The sequence below is a fragment of the Telmatherina bonti genome (assembly GCF_933228915.1).
Source record: "Telmatherina bonti genome assembly, chromosome: 14".
Lineage (NCBI taxonomy): Eukaryota > Metazoa > Chordata > Actinopteri > Atheriniformes > Telmatherinidae > Telmatherina > Telmatherina bonti.
The window spans coordinates 6,858,835-6,880,669 of record NC_136612.1 but is presented as its reverse complement, the minus strand read 5'-3'; the positions used below and the strand labels follow the sequence as shown (position 1 = coordinate 6,880,669).

The 21,835-nt window shown below is 46.5% G+C and overlaps 1 protein-coding gene across 1 annotated transcript in view; it reads left to right on the top strand.

Moving 5' to 3' along the window:
- The first annotated feature begins 1,700 nt into the window (after nt 1–1,700).
- smg1 (SMG1 nonsense mediated mRNA decay associated PI3K related kinase) overlaps nt 1,701–21,835 on the top strand; it is an 86,787-nt gene continuing 66,652 nt past the window's right edge. The window contains exons 1-18 of the mRNA XM_079253394.1: nt 1,701–1,805; nt 7,511–7,659; nt 8,550–8,702; nt 8,811–8,947; nt 9,342–9,400; nt 10,523–10,736; nt 14,153–14,278; nt 14,361–14,433; nt 14,688–14,785; nt 14,936–15,109; nt 15,188–15,409; nt 15,570–15,671; nt 17,446–17,736; nt 18,732–18,862; nt 19,503–19,664; nt 19,772–19,890; nt 19,975–20,062; nt 20,141–20,242. Coding sequence (XP_079109520.1) covers nt 1,729–1,805; nt 7,511–7,659; nt 8,550–8,702; nt 8,811–8,947; nt 9,342–9,400; nt 10,523–10,736; nt 14,153–14,278; nt 14,361–14,433; nt 14,688–14,785; nt 14,936–15,109; nt 15,188–15,409; nt 15,570–15,671; nt 17,446–17,736; nt 18,732–18,862; nt 19,503–19,664; nt 19,772–19,890; nt 19,975–20,062; nt 20,141–20,242 — 2,477 coding nt within the window. The 5' untranslated portion in view covers nt 1,701–1,728. The remainder of the gene's footprint in view (nt 1,806–7,510; nt 7,660–8,549; nt 8,703–8,810; nt 8,948–9,341; nt 9,401–10,522; nt 10,737–14,152; nt 14,279–14,360; nt 14,434–14,687; nt 14,786–14,935; nt 15,110–15,187; nt 15,410–15,569; nt 15,672–17,445; nt 17,737–18,731; nt 18,863–19,502; nt 19,665–19,771; nt 19,891–19,974; nt 20,063–20,140; nt 20,243–21,835) is intronic.

Below are 21,835 nucleotides of genomic sequence, written 5' to 3'. Positions count from 1 at the left end.
CTTCCATTTGTAATAAAATTCCCGTCAGGATTATGACATAAATCCTGTGCTTGTGTCAGACTTGGTTTACAATGCCACGGCTCAGCTAGCTAGGATAGCTAGGATATATGACTGGTGTGGACTTTCCTGCACATCTCATTTCTATGTTCTCCCTCTGTGCGTCCTGTATGGTTAGCATTAGAGCTTTTAACACCCGATCAGAGGTCACTGGAGAGCAAACTGAACCTCAGCTCAACGTTACTGTTTGGAGTTGCCCCTCTGCCGCTTTTCTTTGCCAATGCCGAACAAAATGTTGCAGCTTTCACCACCATGTTGGCAATAAGGCTGGTGCCTGGAAGGCAAACGCAGTCAATAACCCTACAAAGCATATCCGCTTCATTCAGCTCTGCCAGAGACACAGTGCAGTAGCGTGTCCCTGCTCCAACACACCTGAGTCACTTTAATGAGCATTGGTAAAAGCAGGTTTTAAAGTGGTAAAAGCCGCATTTAACCTGGTTAAGCCATGTTCAGCATTGGTAAAAGCAGGTTTTAAAGTGGTAAAAGCCGCATTTAACCTGGTTAAGCCATGTTCAGCATTGGTAAAAGCAGGTTTTAAAGTGGTAAAAAGCAAGGTTTACACTGGTTAGCAGGTTTCGTTGTGGTAAAAGCATGTTCAGCAGTGGTAAAAGTAGTTTTAGCAGTAGTTAAAGAAGGTTTAAAAGTGCTAAAAGCACATTTACACGGGTTAAAGCATGTTCAGTATTGCAAATAGTAAGTTCAGCAGTGGTAAAAGCAGGTTTTAAAGGTGCAAAGATATTGCAGAACTTTGTTGGCTGTTGGATCCTTTTTGTTTCATTCAGGTGCGTTGAAGCAGGAATACACTGAGATGCTGCTGGACTGTGGCTCTCACAGGGTGGAGCAGAGAAACCTTGACGTGAAACGCATGGTGTTTGATGAGGAACCAAGACAGGGCGCAACTTTCACCTCTTGCTAGCTCCCCAACATTACCTACCCCAGCTTTAAGAATATTAAAAGAGTTTAATAATCCATCTGCGAACTGAAGACCAATAATTACAGTTTTTATTAAGTATCAAGAGATCGACAGACCATCGATTGGTGTGTTATGGTATATAAAAGGGGCAGTTATCATCGGGGTTTTTCTTCTCCTTGCTTCTTTTCAAGCATGGTGGTGCAGTAATGTTTGTTTTTGTTTTGTTTGTGCAGGTTTATGTTGTTTGTGCATAGCCATGTGAGAAATAAACTGTCAACTAATGATATATTACCGGTACATTTTTCTTCCCCTGACCTTTGCTTGAATGCCATGCTGTGCCTTTAATGAATTGTTTTACTGCAGCCAACTCAGCCAACTGCCGTTTCACAGTGTATCATTCACGATGTTCAAAATGTTGCGGTGGGGAAGGGGGCCCATGGAACACTCTGGGCCCAGGGATCTGTACACTTTTAATCTGGCCCTGCTAAAGTGGCATTAGTGCAAAAGGTCAGAAGGTCTAATGTGAGATTATAACGCAGTATTGCTGTTAGGTGGCGGTAGTGCGCCACAAAGATGGTTGTCAACTGCCAGAAAACGGTAGAAGAAGAAGCCGACAACGAAGAATCGAAAGCAGAAGAAGACGTAAGCTAGCTGTAACGACGAGTTGCTAAACTGTTTCTGAGATAAAATATAACGGCGAACCGTCAGCAGAGTCCCGGTTACCACCGCCTGCGGGTCATGCAGCGCTCCACAGGGGAATGAGCCGTAAAGCCACGGGGTCTCGGCTCAGCGGCGCCCACAAACTGCGGCCACACTGGAACGACTGGCGGCTCAGGTTGGTGCTCCACTGCGGGGTTAGCTCGGGTTAGCCTGGCGCTAACGCTGCTCAGATGGGTCTGGAGCTGCTGTCTGGCCTCAGCTATCTGACATTATGAGGAATATGTTTTGTCTGACCCAGAGAGAACCAGAATAAGTTATTTTTCAGTGAAAACAGCTGTTAGAAAGCAGCGCAAGCTGAGGGCGTGAGGTTAGCCTGTTAGCATAGCCTGGCTATCGATGCTAACACGCCACCTTGCTGTAACGTGACTTCCGGAAGGCTTTAAAACCTTCATGTAGAGATATGCAGGAGTATTATTCACCCTTTGAGCTGATAAAAGCCTCCAGATTCGCGCAGGAGGCTTCAGGCTGTTGGCATTAACCATTAACCTCCCAGAGTCAGAAAAGTTCAGTGTTAGCAGCAGTTTGTGTAGAAATATTATTTTCTATCTGACATTGAATGATTAAAAACCTTTTAGAGCCTTAACCCAACATGGCTCGTCTCAATGTGAGAAACAACTCTATATGTTTGTCTTCATTTCACTGTAGTGTCATAAATACTCGTCAAGGAAACAAGGAAGGAATATTAACAAACAACATGCATGTTTTGGTCTGTGAGTTTCCCTGCAGGCTCCTTCAGACTGGAACTGTTGATATTTCCTCATGGGTTATGAATTTATAACACAGGAGTGAAGCTTAAATGTTCATATTCTAGTGGTTGTCATTTCTCTTTCGTTTCTCATTTATATTTAATTTTTTAGATGCATAGTTTAGTTACTATGAATCTAAAGTTGTGTGTATATATAATATATATATATATATATATATATATATATATATATATATATATATATAATGTGTGTATGTGTATATATACACATATATATGTATGTGTATACATATAGATAGATAGATAGATAGATAGATGTAGGTAGGTAGGTAGGTAGGTTTTTTTGTTTAGGTCCCCCCCCTCTCTTTATCTGTTTCCCTATTAGGTGTTTTCTCTTCTTTCTCTTTCTGTCTCTCTTCTCTCCCCTCCGGTCCAGCAGTACAAACTCCACAATGCAAACCATAACGCAAAATAAATAGAGAAATAAAATAAAAATTCAGAAAGTCAAGGGGATCATTTTATCTATAAAGCTTCCCTTAGCAAAGGAAATTTGCTCAGCAGAACACAGCATCCAGACGATCATTCTGCTTGCCTAAATGCTGGACAAGACACTTTGAGTGATTTGTCCTGTGTCTGTGCCTGTCTCACCAGGCTGACCCTCTGGCTGGATCTTCCATGTTTACAGGCTACTTTAAATACCTCACTTTTTTCTTTATTTGACAGAGATTGAGCTAGCGGGGAGCTCAGTTGCCGCTGCGGTCCCTCGAGTTAACAGGCAGCTGTAAATACAAACTGGAGACAAAAAATTACATAACACTGATGATGAAAAGTAAAACAAGATACAAATACAACAAGACAATATAAAAACAGGAACAATATAGTCTAAATATCACAGGCTAAGAATAACATCTTTACAAATCACAAGTCTTACTAAAACAATCATTAGCAGCATCTGTAACCATGGTTGCAGTTCAGCACTAATTTAAGCCAAAATTGAAGTAGTTTTGTAACGGTCGCTCAGACATCAGCAAGAAGGGAATTCCACTTTCACAGAAACAGCTGAACGTGTGAGCTGCAGCGCTAACTTCACTTTTTAATATCAGCGATTAATATTGTGCTAATCCTCGAAGGCTTATTTACATCAGAACATACCGTTCAGAATGGCACATGATTGGAAATCTGCTGACATTTGGTCTTTTGTTTTGTTTTATATTCTGATATTTAGTCTGATCATGTGACCACTGACATTTTTCAAGTTCATCCATCTTCATGCCGCTTATCCGGGGTCGGGTCGCGGGAGCAGCAGCCAAAGCAGGGAAGCCCAGACTTCCCTCTCCCCAGCCACATTTGCCAACTCTGCGGGAGGATCCCGAGGCATTCCCAGGCCATCCGAGAGATATAATCCCTCCAGCGTGTCCTGGGTCTTCCCCGGGGTCTCCTCCCAGAGGGACGTGCCTGGAACACCTCACCAGGGAGGTCCAGGAGGCATCCTGACCAGATGCCCGAGCCACCTCAACTGGTTCCTCTCGATGCGGAGGAGCAGCGGCTCTACTCTGATCTCCTCCTGGATGACCGAGCTCCTCACCCTATCTCTAAGGGAGAGCCCGGCCACCCTGCGGAGGAAACCCATTTCAGCCGCCTGTATACGAGATCTCCTTCTTTTAGTCACGACCCACAGCTCATGACCATAGGTGAGGGTAGGAACGTAGATCGACTGGTAAATGGAGAGCTTTGGCTTCTGGCTCAGCTCCTTCTTCACCACGACAGACCGGCGCAGAGTCCGCATTACTGCAGACGCCGCACCGATCCGTCTGTCGTTCTCGCGGTCCATCCTTCCCTCACTCGTGAACAAGACCCCGAGATATTTAAACTCCTCCTTTTTCAAGTCCAGATTTAGTTTTCTGTAAGCGTGTTGCATTATCTGCAGTTCTGATATAGCAGAAGATTGTTTTTATAAGTCGTCCTCTCTGAAACAGGACAGAAATGTTTCTAATTCAACTACATACCTCTCCTGCAAACTGTTGTTTTGGACTTTGGCAGCACGGTAAGTTTACACCCATGAATCTCTGGGGTCAGGAACGTTATCTGCTGGTGGGGGTAAAAAAAAAAACCAAACAAAACAAATTCCCATTTAAAAGCCAGAGTGATGCTTAATATTCACTATATATATAATATATATAGGTTCATGTAGGTGAGGCGATGTGACCTCAAATCAGTGTCACAATTAATTGATCAGGTGAACTCGTTACCACTAATTAGCAACTATTTCAGTATCATTTTAGCTTTAGCTTCATTGCTAACTTAACTTTTTTCCTTGAGAACATTTCTATGGTTGAAGAGCAGATATGGTGAAATAAGTTAAATGCACAGAGTTTAAATATAAATATTCATATAGTTAATATTTCTCCTTTTATTTAAGAGAGAGAAATATTTCCAAACATCTTAAACAAATTAGATGAGCAAGATCAGATCCATTGTTAGTTCTGATGTCGGTTTCAGTAAATTGCCCAGCTTTGGTTCATGTAAGGTCCTTTCAGAGCAAACCTTTAACTTTGAGTCTTTTTCTCACAGTTTTGGTCGGGATTCTTATAAATGTGATGTTTTATGTATAACCTGAGAGCTGGAAATAGTTTCTGTTGAAGCAGTGTAAAAACATTTCAAAATGACTGCTTCTCTTAAAAGTAAAATATACAAATAATAAAAACTCATTACGTAATTTTCTGACCTTAAAACTCCACATTCCAGACTTGTTTAACAACACATCAACATCTATCGCCCATTTCTGGAACCATCACTGCTCAGCAACGTCCTGAGGCCGAGAAACTTCTTGGATATAATGGTTTTAATTTGACAGTGCAGAAATATTTATTGTATCGCAGCTGCAGGACTAAACACCTGTTTTCACAGGCTTAACATCATGTTGTTATTGCCTAAACCTAACCCCATAACCCTGACATTGAAGCCACCTGCTGCTGGGTAAAGTGAACCCGTTTAGCATAGCTGTTGCCCTGTCAACGCAGCCCGACCAGGTTCATTCCCTGCGTCTCCTTCACCTGCTTTCTCCTCTACCCGCTGAACAGTAAAAGATATTGTTATGGAACAAAGTGAAAAACAGTTGTTTATGGAACAAACACATTATACAAAGAACATTCCCACATGTTTACAGTTTTTGATTATTAATTGATGACATGATGATGTCACGGCTAATCAATTTAAAAGGCCTGACTAAATGATTTTTAAAACCACCTAGAATTCCCATCCTTACCCCGAGTGGGATGTTGGATGGGATGGGCAGCGTTGCGTTTCGTCATTTTTTTGACTTGTCAGAGAAAAAGGTTTTGATCAGCTGATTCTACTTGGATCTGGGGATTTGTCTTTACGTCTGAGGCCAGTGTGTTCATTTTCACTTCAACCTACTTTATTATCAAATCGTATAGGTGACATGATGTGGAGGAGAAAAAGATGCAAGCATCAATATAAAGGTTTTTACTTGGCATTTCAGAGCAAAATTGCAAGGATTTGAGGGTCAAAATGGGCTCAGACTCATCAAGGTTAAGACTAGTTACATTATATTCTAATTACTGACTGTATATGAAAGATGGACGGAGCCTCCAGAGGTTAAAACTGAAGCCAATGCGGAAGTCCATTAAACTGCAGTTCCCCCTTCATCCACTAGGGGCTGCAAAACAGAGCAAATCCCCATAGACTCCCATGTTAAAAAGACCAACTTCACAGCAGAAATAAACATGTTTACAGAAGAAATAATCATGTTTACAGCAGAAATAAACACGTTTACAGCAGGAATAAACATGTTTACAGCCTGGTACAAAAATCCATTTTAGGTTTAATGGGTCAGGTTTACCTTCATGACAACTGTGGGGGGAGTGAATTTTTTTCTAACTCGCCCGTTTAAAAGTAATTTAATCTTGAAGTTCGGCATATTTAGGGGCGTGTCCTTTTGATTGACAGGTACCCGATCTTCCGCTTCAAGTCAGAAGAACGTAGAACAACCGCGGTTTTTAGCTGATTAACAACGTGACTTAGCTTTAGCCGCTTACCTCCGTTAGCTGGTTAGCTCCTGTTATCTCCGGGTTAGCTCAGTTAGCTCTTAGCGACAGAAAGCTCGGAGTTCGCTAGATGTCAATCATCCACCATGACGCTCACAGCCCCCCTCTCAGCTCCACCTCTTTGCCCATGTTTGTATTTTCCAGGCGAGACGACGCACATGCCCCTGCCAAGATGGTGATGGTAGGAACCGCCCACCGAGCTTCAATTCAGCTCTTCAGAAACCTACGGGGGACGTCACGGAGGCTCCGCCCATCTTTTATATACAGTCTATGATCCTGATACATTTTAGTTGTAAATTTATTAATTAGGTGGATGATTATCCAGTTCAGATTAATATTTCCCAGTCAAGAAAAAAGTAAACAGATCTGACGTATTACTGCAACATATTTTATCATTTATTTGTTCACATTTTTTATTTTCATATTCACTGTGGAATTTCTTAATTAAACACAAAGACTTTATAGATTCATTACGTTGACATTTATCCTTGAAGTTTCGCCTCCTTCCAGACAGTTGGGACTAAAATGAAAAATCTCTTCATTACCCCCATGTCACTGTATTATCCTTGTTAAATACTAAATCCTGTAGATGAATTATTTGTTTTTAATATACTCCAGTTCTGAGTGGATGTCCAGCTGCTGGAACTGGTAGGTCGTTCCACTAACGGTAAACTGGCTTCTTTGGTGGGTAAAAAAAACCCCAACAAATTATTCAGGAATAGAAAAGAAAGATAGTTTTCCTTCCAACAGAAATGTGCTGACTCAGGTAAAAGTACCTGGATTTCCTCCTTGTTCTGCAGAAGGATGACTGTAGTACCTCTCATACCTTTCAGTTTCGTTCACTAAAAGCCACACTGCACGGGGAACTGTGATGTGTTTAACTGTTCAGCCAGATTCTTCTGCTTCTCATAGGTCACATGCTGAGGAAGGTCCTGAATAATCCGAGTCTTCCTCCCTTCAGATGGATTAATGACAGCCGTGATGACCTTGTGTTGTATTTTTATGGAACAATAAAGTAAAACGTTTGTTTTTTATCGATGTATTCAGAGTTGACAGTGTATCATCCAGCCAGGACGAGCTGAAGTCCAGGGAACCTTCTTCTGGACCGCTGTATGACGTATTGCCCTCCCGGTGTCCTGAACAGCCAGCTGTGCAAAGTGATGCCTACGCTGCTGCAGATGCACATCAGGAGGACGGTGAGCTCTCTGATGGGGTCTTTATTCAAGGGGGGGGGCGAGTTTTTACACTGGATGAATTTGTAAAAGTACTCTTAGGAAATGATGATAAATCAACAAGAGAGACTTTAAGTAGTAAAAAAAAAAAAAAAAGAGAGAACAAACTATGATGGAACATATCTGTCCCTGCTTGATCAGTAATAATAATAATAATAATCATCAATGGTGGGTAATAATGAGAATGCATTCTTTTGCATGTACCAAAATATTATCATCTAATATAATGAGGTATGAAGCCAAACAAGTTACAGCACCACTCAGGTACATTTCATCCTGAACACAAAGAAAAGCCGGCTGGTTACTTTAGAAATAAACTATCATATATAGAAAAGTTGTTTTACTAAAGCAGCATCGCCTCGTAGTAAACTTCACTCACCTGAAGTCGTTTGCAGAGATTCCTGGTTTAAAATGTTTTATACTTACGCAGAAGAATGATAATAGTACTGACACGGTTTTAATTATAGATACCTACAATACAGCCACTAAAACTAAGGAGGCATTTCACCCATGTGACGGGTGGGGGGGCTCCACATTATTGTCGTTGATGAAAAGGGGGCCCTGCAGAAAAAGTTTGGGAACCACTGCTTTAGGTGATCTCAGGACTTTTTTCAGGCAGTTTTATCCCGTCCAGGAGGTTAATAATACAGCCTTGAGAGAGCTTAAACTGACGATAATATCCAATCAGGAGCCCTCGATGATGATTTATTACCATCAGGAATGAAATGAGTTTGTGGTTTTTTCAGTTTTTATGAAGCAGAGTTATGTGAAGAAGCAGGGATGGTTTTACGGTGGCAAACCGATAAAAGCCAGAGAGACATTTTGACTAAATCTGCTGTGTCGATGCTCTGCAGGCCGATATGAAGCTGGTCAAGGTGTCAGTGATAATACATTTGGTTGGAAGTCGCTGGGGCAAGAGTTGAGGCCCAATGACGTGACGGCGGATTTGACAACTTTTCAGCATGGAAACCGTGCTTTAGCTTCAAAGGAAATGAGGAAATCACAGGGTAAGCAGTGAGGAAAAAGCCGTGACATCTCTCATTCACTTGTGGAGGATTGTGTTGTAAACTGAGAACAACTGTTTTTATGAAGCAAATGTTTGTGTGTTGTTGCAGACAGAGGGATGGGGCACTCGGAGGAGTCCCGACTGGCCAACCTCCTTCGTCGAGTCTCCAGGGAGGATGACCGCGACCGAAGGCTGGCCACCCTGAAACAACTGAAGGAATTCATCGGCCACGGCGAGAGCAAAGTGGTCAGTCCAGACGTCTTTGTTTTCCTGCTCCCTCATCGCACCTCTACTTAACCGCATAGAAACAGTTCTCTCTTCGTCTTGCCTGATGGTTAAGGACAGGAGTGTCTGGCTCCGCTCCTCGAGGGCCACAATCGTGCTGGTTTTCCATGTATCACTGCTCCAACACACCTGCGTCAAACTAATTAATCACTGTGCAGAACTTCATCGGCTGTTGGGTCCATTAAATGGATGCCAGGTGTGTTGGAGCAGGGATACATGGAAATCCTGCAGGACAGCGGCCATGGAGGACCGATGTTTTTGTGCACGCTGCATTAAGCTGCATTTCTTACGGTTTAGTGATGATGTATACCAGTGACCTATCGCTGGCTGACCAAAACCGTCTTCTCTCCAACAGACCCTGGTCAAACAGCTGGACACCATCCTCAGCACCTTGAATGATATTTTGAATGAGAGGTAAGAGGATGCTGTGGGTTGAAGGAGAACGTCTCATTACAGAAGAAGCATTAGAAAGTCTGTAGAAAGCTCAAGGACTAAAACAAACTGAAGGAATTATTAAAAGACAGACAGAAGTCTGGTCCAGTTCCCCAACAGGGGGTTCAACACCACCAGGAACAGGTTGCAAGATCATTTCAGGGGGTTGCCAGATATTTATCAAATACATGTATGTCTTGTTAAACTTAGCCACTAATGCAGAGATGAAGCTGTTCCACAAACACTTCAGTTTGTAACACAAACAACAACAGAAAGGTTTTCTCCATGATAGACGCTGGGCTTCAGCATGTAAATGTTACACTGGTCAACCCAATCCACCCAACAACCACGTTCTGCGCCTCCTTATGAAGATGCAGACACTTTTCCAGCCTTTTGAGCAGGAAATATCTGATACATTGTACATGAATCGCTCAGTAGTCGCGATGCAAACATCCATGTATGTTATCTGGGGACTGAAAAGTTTGGAAACTGCTGGTTTAGTGTAGAAATCCTGCTGACATCAGTTCTTTTGTCCACTCAGCAACCATCTTAATGTGAAATGAAATGCGGGTCCAGGACTCTCTGGCTCGGTTGTTGGTCTTTAACATCATTGTTTGACGCTGACTTTTATTCAGTCTTTAATTTTGTATTCATCCTACTAAAGAAAATTAGAGCACATCCAGTCTTTACCTCTATCATGTGAGTAGTGTTCAGACTGGCCTCTGGCCTCCTTGTCAGATGCTCATGTAGCGCTCTGCATCTTCAGCATAAGCATAGCAACATAGTTTAGACTTCTCACGGTTTCAGCAAGTGTCAGCATGAACATGTTGAACTCCAGGGACACCGAGATGGAGCCTGGGGGAAACTCCATGGCTTATTTTATACATGTTTATTGTTGCCTGTGCACAACTTTATTGAACTTTTATTGAAGCTAAAGTGCTTCAGTAGTTTTCATGAAGGAAGAATTTCCTGCTGTCTCTCTGGCCTAATGGGAACCTTAACAAGGATTTTTTTTCTTTTACTATTTTACTTATTTTATACAAACAGTATCTCCTGTCACATGTAGTCTGAGATGTTGCCTTGTGTCCTTGTCACCGCGTGCAGCAGTAAGCTGCTGTGGGAGCTGCGTCAGGAGGCGGCAGCATGCTTGGGGCTCCTCTGCACGGTGCTCAGCTACGAGGCTGAACGCATCTTCAAGTGGCTTTTTCTCAAGTTTAATTCAAGTGGTCGTGATGAAGTGAAACTGCTGTACCTGGTGGCAGCGCAGCGCGCTTTGGAGGCTGCAGGCGAGAGGAAGGCCTTCTCGCACATCATGCAGGTAACTCAAAGCTCTCCTAAAGCTTTGAGATAGTGTCATTATGACAGGATACCTTGATCTTTTTTCCTCAATGTGTCAGAAAATGTTCTTTCTCCAAAAAATGTTTCACAGTTTTTCCAGACAAATGTAACTTCTGGTTATATTCTGCTACATGCTTGTCTTTATTATGTGATGTAAATGCTTCAAACATTATGTAATGATGGTGAAGTAAAACAAAATGAGGTTTTTTTATTGGGTTTCTCTGAATCAGCAGCTGAGCTGGACATAAAGAAAAATTGAGATTTCAAATGGAAACTAGGCTTTTTTTTGGGTCTTCTCAAACAGCTTCCACGCTGCAAGGTGGTAAATCTGTCAGTGTTGAACTATGGTCTTACCTGCTGTGGTCAGTAAGACCCCTGCCTAATTCCTCCAGCTTAGCTAGCCCATCGTCAAAATATCAAGATATGTCATGAGATTAGATAAGATTTAAATATCTGTTTCTTGAGGGAAATGCAAAACTCACGATATTTGTGTGAAAACGTACGATTTACCCTAAATATGAAATAAAGCCTTAAGGAAATCACATGGTTAAGAAACAAATTTAATGGAAAACAACAAGACTGCAACAACAGGACAGTGTAACTGTGGACTAAAAGAAAGAAAGAATGAATGTCTAATTTAAAAGTCTTGCCAGTAACATTGCTAAGACCTGTAGCTCTATCTCACTTCATGCATTTTGAAGTGTCAAAATCAAAACCCATCCAGACAAAAACATGTCAGTATTTTCCTGTCGGCTACCTGCAGACCTGTGGAGGAGGCAGGAATTAAAACACTTAACATAGATGTCAAAGTATTTGCTTTAACTGAAACATTCATAAACATCTGGAATACAAGTCTGTGAGAACAGATCAGGAGGTCAATGAGCAAAAACCTCCAGGTGGAACTACCCTTATCTTTTCACGTCTGTGAACCAAGCAGCAACCTCTGGACCAACCTTAAAGTGAATCAAACCAAGGGGTAGCTAGGGTCAAACCTGGCTGCCCATTACCGTAGGACGAGAGGGTCAAACCTGGCTGCCCATTACCGTAGGACGAGATGGTCAAACCTGGCTGCCCATTACCGTAGGACGAGAGGGTCAAACCTGGCTGCCCATTACCGTAGGACGAGATGGTCAAACCTGGCTGCCCATTACCGTAGGACGAGAGGGTCAAACCTGGCTGCCCATTACCGTAGGATGAGATGGTCAAACCTGGCTGCCCATTACCGTAGGATGAGAGGGTCAAACCTGGCTGCCCATTACCGTAGGATGAGATGGTGAAACCTGGCTGCCCATTACCGTAGGATGAGATGGTCAAACCTGGCTGCCCATTACCGTAGGATGAGATGGTGAAACCTGGCTGCCCATTACCGTAGGATGAGATGGTCAAACCTGGCTGCCCATTACCGTAGGATGAGATGGTGAAACCTGGCTGCCCATTACCGTAGGACGAGAGGGTCAAACCTGGCTGCCCATTACCGTAGGATGAGATGGTGAAACCTGGCTGCCCATTACCGTAGGATGAGATGGTCAAACCTGGCTGCCCATTACCGTAGGATGAGAGGGTCAAACCTGGCTGCCCATTACCGTAGGACGAGATGGTCAAACCTGGCTGCCCATTACCGTAGGATGAGATGGTCAAACCTGGCTGCCCATTACCGTAGGACGAGAGGGTCAAACCTGGCTGCCCATTACCGTAGGATGAGATGGTCAAACCTGGCTGCCCATTACCGTAGGACGAGAGGGTCAAACCTGGCTGCCCATTACCGTAGGACGAGATGGTCAAACCTGGCTGCCCATTACCGTAGGATGAGATGGTGAAACCTGGCTGCCCATTACCGTAGGATGAGATGGTCAAACCTGGCTGCCCATTACCGTAGGATGAGATGGTCAAACCTGGCTGCCCATTACCGTAGGACGAGAGGGTCAAACCTGGCTGCCCATTACCGTAGGACGAGATGGTCAAACCTGGCTGCCCATTACCGTAGGATGAGATGGTCAAACCTGGCTGCCCATTACCGTAGGACGAGATGGTCAAACCTGGCTGCCCATTACCGTAGGATGAGATGGTCAAACCTGGCTGCCCATTACCGTAGGACGAGATGGTCAAACCTGGCTGCCCATTACCGTAGGACGAGATGGTCAAACCTGGCTGCCCATTACCGTAGGATGAGATGGTCAAACCTGGCTGCCCATTACCGTAGGACGAGATGGTGAAACCTGGCTGCCCATTACCGTAGGACGAGATGGTCAAACCGGGCTGCCCATTACCGTAGGACGAGATGGTCAAACCTGGCTGCCCATTACCGTAGGACGAGATGGTCAAACCTGGCTGCCCATTACCGTAGGATGAGAGGGTCAAACCTGGCTGCCCATTACCGTAGGACGAGATGGTCAAACCTGGCTGCCCATTACCGTAGGACGAGATGGTCAAACCTGGCTGCCCATTACCGTAGGACGAGATGGTGAAACCTGGCTGCCCATTACCGTAGGATGAGATGGTCAAACCGGGCTGCCCATTACCGTAGGACGAGATGGTGAAACCTGGCTGCCCATTACCGTAGGACGAGATGGTCAAACCTGGCTGCCCATTACCGTAGGACGAGATGGTCAAACCTGGCTGCCCATTACCGTAGGACGAGATGGTCAAACCTGGCTGCCCATTACCGTAGGACGAGATGGTCAAACCTGGCTGCCCATTACCGTAGGATGAGATGGTCAAACCTGGCTGCCCATTACCGTAGGATGAGATGGTCAAACCTGGCTGCCCATTACCGTAGGATGAGATGGTCAAACCTGGCTGCCCATTACCGTAGGATGAGATGGTCAAACCTGGCTGCCCATTACCGTAGGACGAGATGGTGAAACCTGGCTGCCCGCCAGGGGGGTGGGGCGCAGGGTGAGGAGAGGAGGTGGGTACGGAAAGGAAATATCCAGTGTGTTACTTACTGCGATTGAGGTGTCTTTCACCTCCCGTCCATCGTCCACACATCTCTGCAGGTCTTTGCCGGCCCTAGTTGAGCTCAGGGACATTTCCTTCCACTATTTACTAAATTATTACCAATAAAATCTATTAATGCAAACTTTTGGGAAAAGCAACAATAATTGCAAAGAAGTTGAAGTAGGGTAAAAACAAAAAACATCCCCCAAATATTTCTACACTTTGAAACAAGACTGATTATTTACACAGAAAAACATGACAAAGCTGCTGTAAAAGTACCACTGAAATACCAGAATACATCATGCTTTGACAGCTAATCCTCTCAGCGTCCAGTCTGTTGGTGTTACATCGGCAGCACAAATGGTGGAACCGCTGGTGAGAGAGTCCCGCTTCAGGCTTGGCTCTCCTGGAGCGTGACACCAGCGTTCCTGATGGTGAGTGTGATTTGCTGTGTTGCAGCTGGTGATGAGCAACCTGCAGTCCATCCTGGAGAACGTGGACACGCCTGAGCTCCTCTGCCAGAGTGTGAAGTGTATCCTGCAGGTGGCTCGCTGCTACCCCCACGTTTTCAGCACCAACTTCAGGGTGAGTGTGTCAGCCGCCACCTTTTCCCAGCTAAGGAGAACATCCTGCTTACCTCAGGTGGTTCTCCGTGGTTTCTCCACAGGACACGGTGGACATCCTGGTGGGCTGGCACATTGACCACACACAGAAGCAGTCCCTCACCCAACAGGTTTCAGGTCGGTTGGAGTCTGCGTTAACACATAAACCTGCTTTCTGTCTTTTCTTCTTTGACAAACATGAAACGATGCAGAGAAAGTTGGAGAACCGTCAGATTTCTGCTGAACTGGTGGGAAAGTCTTCTCAGCGAATCAAAGAGTGAAACGGAGGCGACGCGTTGAGTCTGCTGTAGGCGAGCTGCATCCTGCGGTTGTGTAGGAGCCACATGACTCTCTCTCTCTCTCTCTCTCTCTCTCTCTGTCTCTCTGGTCAGGCTGGTTACAGAGTCTGGAGCAGTTCTGGGTGGCAGACCTGACCTTCTCCACCACCCTGCTGGGTCAGTTTTTGGAAGATATGGAGGCCTACGCAGAGGTGACCAATCGTCTTGTTCCCGCCCGCGTCATGCAGCTGGTTCTGCATGTTTACCAGAATAAATCTGGAACCTTCTCCAGATCTTTCTCCAGCTGTTGTAAACCGGTGATTCCACACACACCTCACGTCGGTGTGTTGACTGTGTTGTAGGACCTGAGCCATGTGGTGTCAGGTGAGACGCTGGATGAAGACATCCCCCCTCCCTCCGTGTCGCTGCCCAAGCTGGCAGCTCTGCTGAGGGTCTTCAGCACCGTCGTCCGCAGCATCGGAGAGCGGTTTAGCCCTCTGAGAGGGCCGCCCATCACTGAAGTCTACGTCACTGATGTAAGGAGCTCCTGCTTGTTCTGTGAGGTGGAAACCAGCTGTTGTTTCAACGTGCATGTCCCGTTCTGTCTTCTGAAGGTTTTAAACCGAGTTCTGGCCTGTGTGACGGCGGCCAAGCAAGTGCAGTTCTCTGAGGCCGTCCTGACGGCGGGAAACGAGTGTGTGGGGGTGTTACTGGCCAGCATGGAGCCCTCTGGTCCACTGATGGAAGCGGTCCTTGCCTATGGCCTGGACCAGCTGGACTGCTGCCAGGGCTGCGGCTCGGATTACAATCTGGCAGTGCTCAGTCTTCTCACTCTGGTACGATGGTCTTCATGTCCCACGCCACGTCTTCTACCTCCTAAATGTTGCAACCATTCCTGTAAACCAGCAGTCTGCATGCCGCCGACGTCCTCAACAGGACGTCCTGGCTGTTCAGTCCTCTCTGGAAGATTTAGTTCAGGTTGTTTTTGTCTTTCAGATTGTGGACCAGGTCAACACAAAGCTGCCCGTGTCCTTTGTGGACAAGTTGTTGGCGCCAGCCTCCCAGCTGCTGAAGCTCCGCCTCCATCCAGATGAAGAGGTGACGACCTTAAAGACTGACAGGAACACTTCTGCATACTGCACAGAGTCATCCTGTCTGATTCTGGACATCAGTTTGGTCCAATCACAGAGACGTCTCTGTTACCTCACACACACGCGCGCCATCCACTTCCTGTTTGGGATTATTAACATGCTCAGTAGACATGAAACCGCCGTTGGGGTCTGTCTGTGTGCGCGGCACTTCAGGGAGGAGCTTAGTTAACCTGGAGGAGTAACAACCGCTCACACTCTGACCACACCTCCTCCAAGCAGTCAGCACAGGTTCGAATCCCCGCCGGGGCTCAGTCCCACTCCAAACACTGTTCCCATCACAGCCTGCACATAAGCTCCCAGAGTCTCCCTGCCTTGGCCCCTCCTCCTACCTTGGCTCCTCCCACGATATTGGCCCCTCCCTCAGTCTTGGCCCCTCCTCCTACCTTGGCTCCTCCCCGGTCTTGGCTCCTCCCTCAGTCTTGCCCCCTCCCCTTATGTGGGCTCATCCCCCAGTCTTGGCCCCTCCCATTGTCTTGGCTCCTCCTCCTGTCTTGGCTCCTCCCCCTCTGGTTCTGCTCCTTGCATGATCCGAGGCTTTTTTATTCGCAGCTTTTTCCACCAATGATTTTCTCTTTCTCGGCTGTTTAGCAGGAGGAGGCAAATAAACCGAGCCGGGTCGGGAAATCCTTCCTGCATTTTCTCAGCCATGTTTGCCTTCCGAGTTTCTTCTTCACTACTTTGTATTTTCATCCTAACGCTGTTTATATGCAGGGTGTGGCTATCAGGTATGCGCTGCTGGAGGGGGAGGAGGGGAGCCGGAAGAAGAAGCTACGAAATATAAGAAATGAACAACTCCGTTTGGGTCGGAACTTTTGGATTGGTCAGAGTTTTTACAGATTTACAGTAAACTGAGGGGTCTAACTATATTTCTTATTGTTCATGATTACAGAATGTATAGACTACTATCAGGACAAGGAACCGCTTCACCCAGAGGAACATGTCTCTGAGCAGGATTACCTACTGTAGCTTTAAGAGCACTCTTTAAAACGTTACGACACTCTCCTGGTGTGCTCATTTTAATACAGAATGTTTATTTCCATTTCCATGTTTACAACAACACACTACTAAAAACAGGTTGTCTCGGAAGTTCCTGTGAAATCCAGGAGGTAGAAAAGTTGCGTACGGTTTGTGTGTCGGTATTTATGGCTTTGATTCCATACATCAGCACATATAACCTTTTACTTTATATGCAAATTCAGCTTCAGGATTTGTTTCATTCAGACGATTCATTTTATCTTGATTTCAATGAGGAAAAAACAACACAGTAACTAGACCATCATTCTGCTGCTATAACACCCAAGAAGACAAAAAGATCAATAAAAACAATAAAAATGACTAAAATTTCATAATGGATTATTTTTATTTGAAAAAAGATTTTAAAATCATGAAGCAAAAAATCCAGATTTCTGATTTTGCGATTGGATTTTTCCACCTCTAATAAAACACATTTCTGAGCTCCACCGACCTGTTGCAGGTTAACGTTTGTTTTCAGGCTAAAGGAGACATTTCTGTTGGAAGTTGATCTGAAAGTAACTTTGGGGTGAATGTGGGGTGAGAGCTGCGTTTAACAGGACAGAGACTAACTAAGCCAGAAGCTGCCTGCTAGCATACGAAGCAAACTGCAAGGTCGGCTTTCTGTTTGACATCAGGAACAGAAAAACATGTGTATACGTTGTTTTCATAAATAATGTTTCCTAAACCATTCCTGTGTGCTCCTACAGGTGATGTCAGCCGTGCACAGCGTATATCAGGCCCTGCTGAGCCTCAAAAACATCCCCACGCTGGAGGCAGCCTATAAGATGGTCCTGGGCGAGATGGCGTGCGCTCTGTCGGGCCTAACGGAGAGCCTGGGCGGCGCTGCGACCAACCAGACTCCTGCCAACTCCTGCTCCAACATCCAGCACCCTGCTTTTGCTTCCATCAAGCTGCCGCTGGAGAAGGCCCAGTTCATCGTGCTCTTCAACCTCAGCACCCTCACCACCATCGGAAACACCAAGAACTCGCTGATTGGGGTGAGGCGCTCTGTTCTCCTGCCTGCTTTCTGAGCTGTTGAGAGGTTTTAGCTGGAGGCGGTCTGGAGAGCTCAGGTGGTCAGGAGGAGGTGGCGCCTCCACACGGAGTCAGATTGTCAGGAAGTCTGAGGGAAGATGTAGCTCTGAAGGAACGCATGATGTCAGTCTTCATGACGATGTGGAGTTAAACCCTTTAACACAAGTCCTGGTTATCCTGCCCCCCCGATCCCAGAATAAACCACCACAGGGTGTTTAATGTTCCCACAGAGAGCTGTGTGTGACCGTCAGTCTGGAAGTTCTCCAGTAGGAAGCCCAGAGGCTCACATGCTGGTAGAAGAAAAGCAGGCTACTGGGAGTGGAAACCAGGAGACAGCAGACCAGTGCATCTGGCTCCAGTAGGTTCTGCTGTGCCCACTACAAACCAGTACAAGTTAAAAACAAACAACCAGATGGTTCAACAGGTAAATGTGTCAGGAGTTCATCCTCAGAAAGACGTGAAGCCTCAGAAGGTTTATGACTGGAAGCGTGAGTTGTTGCTGGGTGGCAGTGGTCGGGTGGTGGTGCGACTGGAAGGTCGGCGGATCGAATCCCACTCCCCCAGTCATATGGGTTCCTGGGTGTCAGACTCCAGTCCATGTGGGCCGGTATCCGTCTGGTTTGGGTTGATTCCCTCCACAGCTGATGCAAAGCAAATGGATCCGGCAGCATGGAGACAGGTAAAACCTGCAGAAAACCAGTCCTGGAGGACTGCAGTCTGACACCTGGGCTCTAAAGGAATCCTCATCAGCTCAGGTAGCGTCCGTTTGGCTAACTCGGCTGGTAAAGTCGAAGGTTATCGGTTCTAATATTGATTATGTCTGTGACTAACTCTCCTGATGTAAGCCAGACAAGCTGAAGGCAGCAGGACGGCACGTCCCACGTGGAAAAACCTTTGTCTGCCCTGAAACCAGCGTCTGCCTTTATGTCACGATGTGATGCTGATGTGTTTCATCCAGATGTGGGCGCTGTCTCCAACGGTCTTCGCTCTCCTCAGTCACAATCTGATGCTGGTCCACGCTGAGCTGGCTGTCTACTACCCGGCCATCCAGTATGCCGTTCTCTACTCCCTGTATTCACACTGCACCAGGTAATGTACACACACACGTCGCAGCATGGGTTCTTTTACATACCAGAGGATTCAAGTCATTCCTGGTGAACTTTGGCTGAAAGTCTGGTTATTAAGGCTTTTCACCAGTCAGTCCAGTGTCTCCTTCCAGTTCCCACCACTGGAAAGGGGCTTTCAGGATGACCAGCGTCTGTAAAAGACCTCTCACCCCTTCAACTGGGATGTTTTCAGATCGTCTGGAATAAGGCTTTTTCATCCACCCATCCATCCAAAAGATGGATGGGTGGATGAAAAGATGGATAGATGGGACAATGGATGGATGGAGGGAAAGATGGATGGATGGACGAAGTCTGTTTAATCCACATGGATTTTCCAGCAACATGAAGACTCCATAGTCTCTACAGAGACAGACAGACTGAAGTATTTTGGGTTTGGAGACACAAACTAACCCGCGTCTGTCTTCATGACAACATGGACGGCGTCCAGCTGTGTCCACCGCCCTCGGCAGGAAGTCGCATCCTGGTTTTGTCATAACCGTCTTATAGCACTGGGAAAAACGACGATGATGATGATGATGATGATGATGATGGAGATCCTCGTGTTGCCAGAGACTGAATGAGTAAACAGAAGGCTTGTGTCATAAACTCCTTTCTTTTTGCAGACACGATCATTTCATCTCATCCAGCTTGTCGTCATCGTCCCCCTCTCTGTTCGACGGCGCTGTTATCAGCACCGTTACCACGGCAACAAAGAAGCATTTCAGCACACTGCTCAGCCTGCTGGGAGGTCTGTTGTCAAAGGAGCACCTGTACCCTGAGGCCAGGTGTGTCCACACACACACACACACACACACACACACACACACACAGAGTGAAGTGTGTGTTATGACGTACTGTGACAGACCGTAATCCTTTAACTCTTTGTGTTCAGGAAGCTCCTGCTGACCTGGGCTCAGGAAATCTCTTTGCTGATGATGAAGTCTGACACCTACAGCCCCCTTTTCTCTCTCCCCTCCTTCAGCAGGTTCTGCCGGGGCCTGCTGGATAATGGTGAGCGCTCTGTTCATGTGGTGCCTTGCGTTTGCTCATGTACAGCTTTCTAACCGGCTTTTCTCCCCCGTCTGCTGGGAGCAGCTCTGCATGAGGACCAGAGCGTCTGTCTGCAGACCTGCCACAGCCTGCAGGTCCTCTCTCCGTCCCTGTCCACCCCGCTGCTGCAGAGGTGAACACTTCTACCTGCAGTCCTGGCTGGAGCTGCTGCTGGTCTGCTACAGCTCAGTATGCATGTGTCTCCTTGCAGGTGTGTGGACGTGTGCAGAGTCCAGCTGGTCCACTCGGCCGTGCGGGTGAGGCAGGCCTATGCCAAGCTGCTGAGAACCATCCCCCTGGACGTGGCTTTGAGGTAAGACCCCCTGTCCCACCAGGCACGGTGTGCTTTACCTCACGGCAAGAAGAAATGGAAACACGGATCACAGCTGGATTCTGGCTTTCCTGACCAGCATCAGGCTGGAACATCTGCTTTGTGACTCACTGGAAACCAGTGTGAAGAACTGGTGGGGTTTGTTCAGATGTGGGGATAAAACTCTGCAGCCCTTCTAGATGCTGCTTGTCCTCATATCTTTTGTGATGCTTTATTCTGGTTCCCAGTCCCAGAGAGCAGCCTTATTCTGGTTCCCAGTCCCAGAGGAGCCTTATTCTGGTTCCCATTCCCAGAGCAGCCTTATTCTGGTTCCCATTCCCAGAGCAGCCTTATTCTGGTTCCCATTCCCAGAGCAGCCTTATTCTGGTTCCCATTCCCAGAGGAGCCTTATTCTGGTTCCCATTCCCAGAGGAGCCTTATTCTGGTTCCCATTCCCAGAGGAGCCTTATTCTGGTTCCCATTCCCAGAGGAGCCTTATTCTGGTTCCCAGTCCCAGAGAGCAGCCTTATTCTGGTTCCCATTCCCAGAGGAGCCTTATTCTGGTTCTCAGTCCCAGAGGAGCCTTATTCTGGTTCCCAGTCCCAGAGCAGCCTTATTCTGGTTCCCAGTCCCAGAGGAGCCTTATTCTGGTTCCCATTCCCAGAGCAGCCTTATTCTGGTTCCCAGTCCCAGAGAGCAGCCTTATTCTGGTTCCCAGTCCCAGAGGAGCCTTATTCTGGTTCCCATTCCCAGAGAGCAGCCTTATTCTGGTTCCCATTCCCAGAGAGCAGCCTTATTCTGGTTCCCATTCCCAGAGGAGCCTTATTCTGGTTCCCATTCCCAGAGGAGCCTTATTCTGGTTCCCAGTCCCAGAGGAGCCTTATTCTGGTTCCCAGTCCGAGAGGAGCCTTATTCTGGTTCCCAGTCCCAGAGCAGCCTTATTCTGGTTCCCAGTCCCAGAGCAGCCTTATTCTGGTTCCCAGTCCCAGAGCAGCCTTATTCTGGTTCCCAGTCCCAGAGCAGCCTTATTCGTGTTCCCATTCCCAGAGCAGCCTTATTCGTGTTCCCATTCCCAGAGGAGCCTTATTCGTGTTCCCATTCCCAGAGGAGCCTTATTCTGGTTCCCATTCCCAGAGGAGCCTTATTCTGGTTCCCATTCCCAGAGGAGCCTTATTCTGGTTCCCATTCCCAGAGGAGCCTTATTCTGGTTCCCATTCCCAGAGGAGCCTTATTCTGGTTCCCATTCCCAGAGGAGCCTTATTCTGGTTCCCAGTCCCAGAGGAGCCTTATTCTGGTTCCCATTCCCAGAGGAGCCTTATTCTGGTTCCCATTCCCAGAGGAGCCTTATTCTGGTTCCCATTCCCAGAGCAGCCTTATTCTGGTTCCCATTCCCAGAGGAGCCTTATTCTGGTTCCCATTCCCAGAGGAGCCTTATTCTGGTTCCCATTCCCAGAGGAGCCTTATTCTGGTTCCCAGTCCCAGAGCAGCCTTATTCTGGTTCCCATTCCCAGAGCAGCCTTATTCTGGTTCCCATTCCCAGAGGAGCCTTATTCTGGTTCCCATTCCCAGAGGAGCCTTATTCTGGTTCCCATTCCC